At 50.6% G+C, this 3565-nt stretch overlaps 1 protein-coding gene across 1 annotated transcript in view; it reads right to left on the bottom strand.

The window, feature by feature from the left end:
- Nucleotides 1-3482, bottom strand: part of ERCC3 (ERCC excision repair 3, TFIIH core complex helicase subunit) — a 32150-nt gene extending 28668 nt beyond the window's left edge. The window contains exons 1-5 of the mRNA XM_075529922.1: nt 3371-3482; nt 2915-3120; nt 1989-2225; nt 834-883; nt 49-184 (exon numbers count right to left, since the gene is read on the bottom strand). Coding sequence (XP_075386037.1) covers nt 49-184; nt 834-883; nt 1989-2225; nt 2915-3120; nt 3371-3464 — 723 coding nt within the window. The 5' untranslated portion in view covers nt 3465-3482. The remainder of the gene's footprint in view (nt 1-48; nt 185-833; nt 884-1988; nt 2226-2914; nt 3121-3370) is intronic.
- Nucleotides 3483-3565: the final 83 nt, after the last annotated feature.

Consider the following 3565-nt stretch of genomic DNA (forward strand, 5'->3'; position numbering starts at 1 on the left):
AAGCGGCACCTCCCACCCTAAATCCACATACAACTCAGGTTCACATACAGCAGATTTGCTCGTAAATGTCTCTGTAATAAGCTCCGTTGCCTCCCCCTCAGAGTTCCTCAAGCGGCATTCTCGGATCACAGGATCCTGAAGAAGATGCTGAATGACATCCGGGTGGGAACTCTCAACAAAGTACCTATGTGCAGGGGAGGAAGGATATGCCCACTGATTACTGTACAATTTCCAGAAGGTTCTACTGTGCATCCTATCAGATCAGTGGTTCTCAGCCTTCCTAATGCCGCGACCCTTTAATACAGTTCTTCATGTTGTGGTGAACTGCCACCCACCCCCCGCAACCATAAAAGTATTTTCGTTGCTACTTCATAACTGTAATTTTGCAGCTGTTATGAATCGGGCAATCCCTGTGAAAGGGTCGTTCAACCCCCAAAGGAGTCACGACCACAGGCTGAGAACCGCTGAATTAGATGGTTTGGAAAGTGGCGCCTCTCCCCACCCTCTTACTCCCTTGACCCTTCAACCACTCTTAAGCTATGAGCTGTTAAGGCTGTGATATACGAGCGCTGTGGGAAAAGATCAGCTTTGAAGTCAAATAGGAAGAGGACTGAGCCACAAGGGAACACGGTGGTGGCCAATGAGCAAACTCCCAGTTTGTGCTGTATCATTTCTCCAATCCGTGCGTTAAGCTTCATGGGAATACAGCTGTGAGTGCCGAGTAGACAGTTCAATTCATAAATGCTAGTTCCAGGTTCCCAGAGCCCTCTCTCCTACTTCGAGTGCACTGAAAGAAAGTGCCTTGAGATGGGCTTGTTCAGGAAGCTTCTTACCTGTTGTGCTTCAGGACTAGCTTGACTTTTCCATAGCTGACCGTACACAACTGTAAGAATGGCAGCAGCAAACACAAAAAATTAGCAAGCAGCAGCTCAGGTTTCAAGAAACTCTCACAACACACTCATTACCAGCCTTTGTTGCTACCAACCAAGTGCATTTGACTTTGAGGGATATACAGTCCTAAAAGAGTCAGTGCTGCCTAAACTCAGCTTTCCTAATAGACCTACTATTTGAGGACAACATCCTCCACTTGCCCAGCTACCTCTCATAACCATTCTGGATTTATTATAAAACACTGCTTGAACATATCTCCTAGATTTCCCTCTGCCACAGACCCCCACACCCCCAGCCCAGAGGTCCATCCTATTCCAGCACCACCACACCTCCCGACAGTGTGGGCAGAGGTTGTACTCAGTAGATGTATGCTGCCTAAATAAAATGCAGGAGCACTACTAGAATATGAATATCTTCATAGAACCCCCACAGAATCTTTAGGTTGGAATACAGCAGAGTTTATGTGGTTTGCCACTCGCCTTGCCTGCTGCTGCCTGCGCCAGCTGTTGCCTCTCTGGGTCCACCCCTACATTGTACTAGCACCTTAATTCCCGAAGGTGGCTCCCACCACAGGCTGAACCTAACAGGAGCACTCCAGCAAGGTATAAGGCCCTCACTAGGTGAATCCACTCCAGGACACCATAAAAGAACTCCTTCCAAAGGTCCCACCAGCTTCTCCAGGATTCAAAGCAATATTGTACAGTGGCACCCGTCTTCTCCCATTTCTGACTCGAGCTAAACCTGACACCCTTTGACCAGTCGAGGGCAGCAAAAGCCGTCCTCTCTCTGCTGTATACCAATCATCCATTTCTCAGAACTAGCCAAATCGCATTCAATCACTGTTCGTATGGAACCTTCTCCAACCCATGATGCTCTTTTCAACTTCACCCAATGGAAATCATCAACTATGCGTTTTGTGCAGGCATTTAGAATGGGCCCGAATCAGCACCTCTGCCATGTTGTCGTTGGCTGGAAGTAGCTCCATGGACAGGTGATCTCATGAATGGATCCAGGGGCAGTATCTACATCACCCCCACAAAACCACTATTACTGTATTCCCAGGAAGGGTAGAAGGACTTGCCGCAATCCCTACTTGCCTTAATAAAATGAATAATTCCTTCAGGTACACCCGTCTTACTGAGTTTCCTGAGGTACTCAGTAATGTCACTGGTTTGCAGCCCAACGCTGACAGCTGCATACAAGGAATATGCAGTTAGTTTGTACTCATGTATGTGGGTTGGTCGGCACACTGGCTCAGCAACAGCTACCAGGAAGTCTTGGGCATATTTATAAACCGGAGAGAAGGCTTCTAAGAAGATGTGGCCATCAGGAGCCTGGGAAACATCAAACAGAAAACACAGGTGAACTAAAGTGCACAGGTCATCTGACTCCTCCCACATCATTTTTAAGAAAAGAGAAGCTCTCATCACCGAGAGCAAACTGCAACATCAGGGATTTGTGTTTTACAAGCACTCTTTCATGTAACTGATACTTCAACCAGATACAGACAGATAAGCTCACTATTTCCCACCACTCTTCACAGCCCAATTTACTAGCCATACTAATTCGCAATAGATTTTTGGGGTAGATTTCAAGTGAACGAAGAAAATTATTTCCAGTCGAACAAAAGCTGACTGGCAAATTTATGTCATCTTTAATTTGGGGGTCCTGGTGGTGTAGGGACTATGCACTGGACTGCAATCGGCAGGGTCTGCAGTTCCAAACTCCCTTTTGCAATCCCCTAATCAGTTAGTTTGGGAAACCCACAGGAATTCGCTATCAGCCACCATTGACTGGACGGTTGAGAGTTTGGTTTTGGTGTTTATTATTAATTCCTTACATGGGAAAATAAATTTTCATGTCATGTATTTGTAAGATAACTATTTTCAAGCATGGAGTGGTACTGCATGGAGGGAGGGGGTAGCGCTGGGCACGCCAGGTGCGGCCCAGTGTATACCCAACTGTTCATTACCACCTCAGGAGTTAGCTTCTACTCCAACTCCTGGGACCTGAGGGCACGTACCACCCAGAGGGGCCTGGAGGTGTGGTCGTCCTTCAGGGGCATCTGAAGCCTGTAGTCCTTGGCTCCGTATTCATCCACTTTGGTGCTAGACTCGTCGACCTGCTTCCCAGCAGCCGAAGGAACCGCTTCGTGAGAGTCATTCCCGGGGGCGTCATCTTCCTCCACTTCCTCGTCCTCGTGGTGTCGCTTCTTGGACTTTTTTCTATCTACAAATACAGAGCAGACTTGAAGCAGCCCGGGCACCCTCTCCCTCAATGCTCCCCATCTGCGCCGAGACGCGTCGCGGCCGACGAGGACAGCCTATCCCCTGGCCCCGCGGGCGCGGCCGCGCACGAGGCCCAACCCCGGAGGGGCTGCGCCTGCCCGCCCGCGGTCTGTGGGCTGGGCCGCGGCCGGCAGCCCGGGAGCCGCTACAACACAGGGGCGTGCCCGGGGGCGGGAGCAGAGAGGCCTCACCGCGGTCCGCCCGGTCTCTTTTGCCCATCGCGGCGACGGCAGCAGCAGCAACCGCAGAACAGACACCAAGCGGCGACGAGGGTTCCGGGAGCATCCGGTCTACACCGGAAATACCTGCGTCCACACAGGAAGTCCCGCCCCTGGACGTCGGCAGGGGCGGGGCCAGCGGTGCGTCTCAGGTCTTCCGGTGCTCTG

The sequence above is a fragment of the Tenrec ecaudatus genome, chromosome 13 (genome assembly GCF_050624435.1).
Source record: "Tenrec ecaudatus isolate mTenEca1 chromosome 13, mTenEca1.hap1, whole genome shotgun sequence".
NCBI classification, from domain to species: Eukaryota; Metazoa; Chordata; class Mammalia; order Afrosoricida; family Tenrecidae; genus Tenrec; species Tenrec ecaudatus.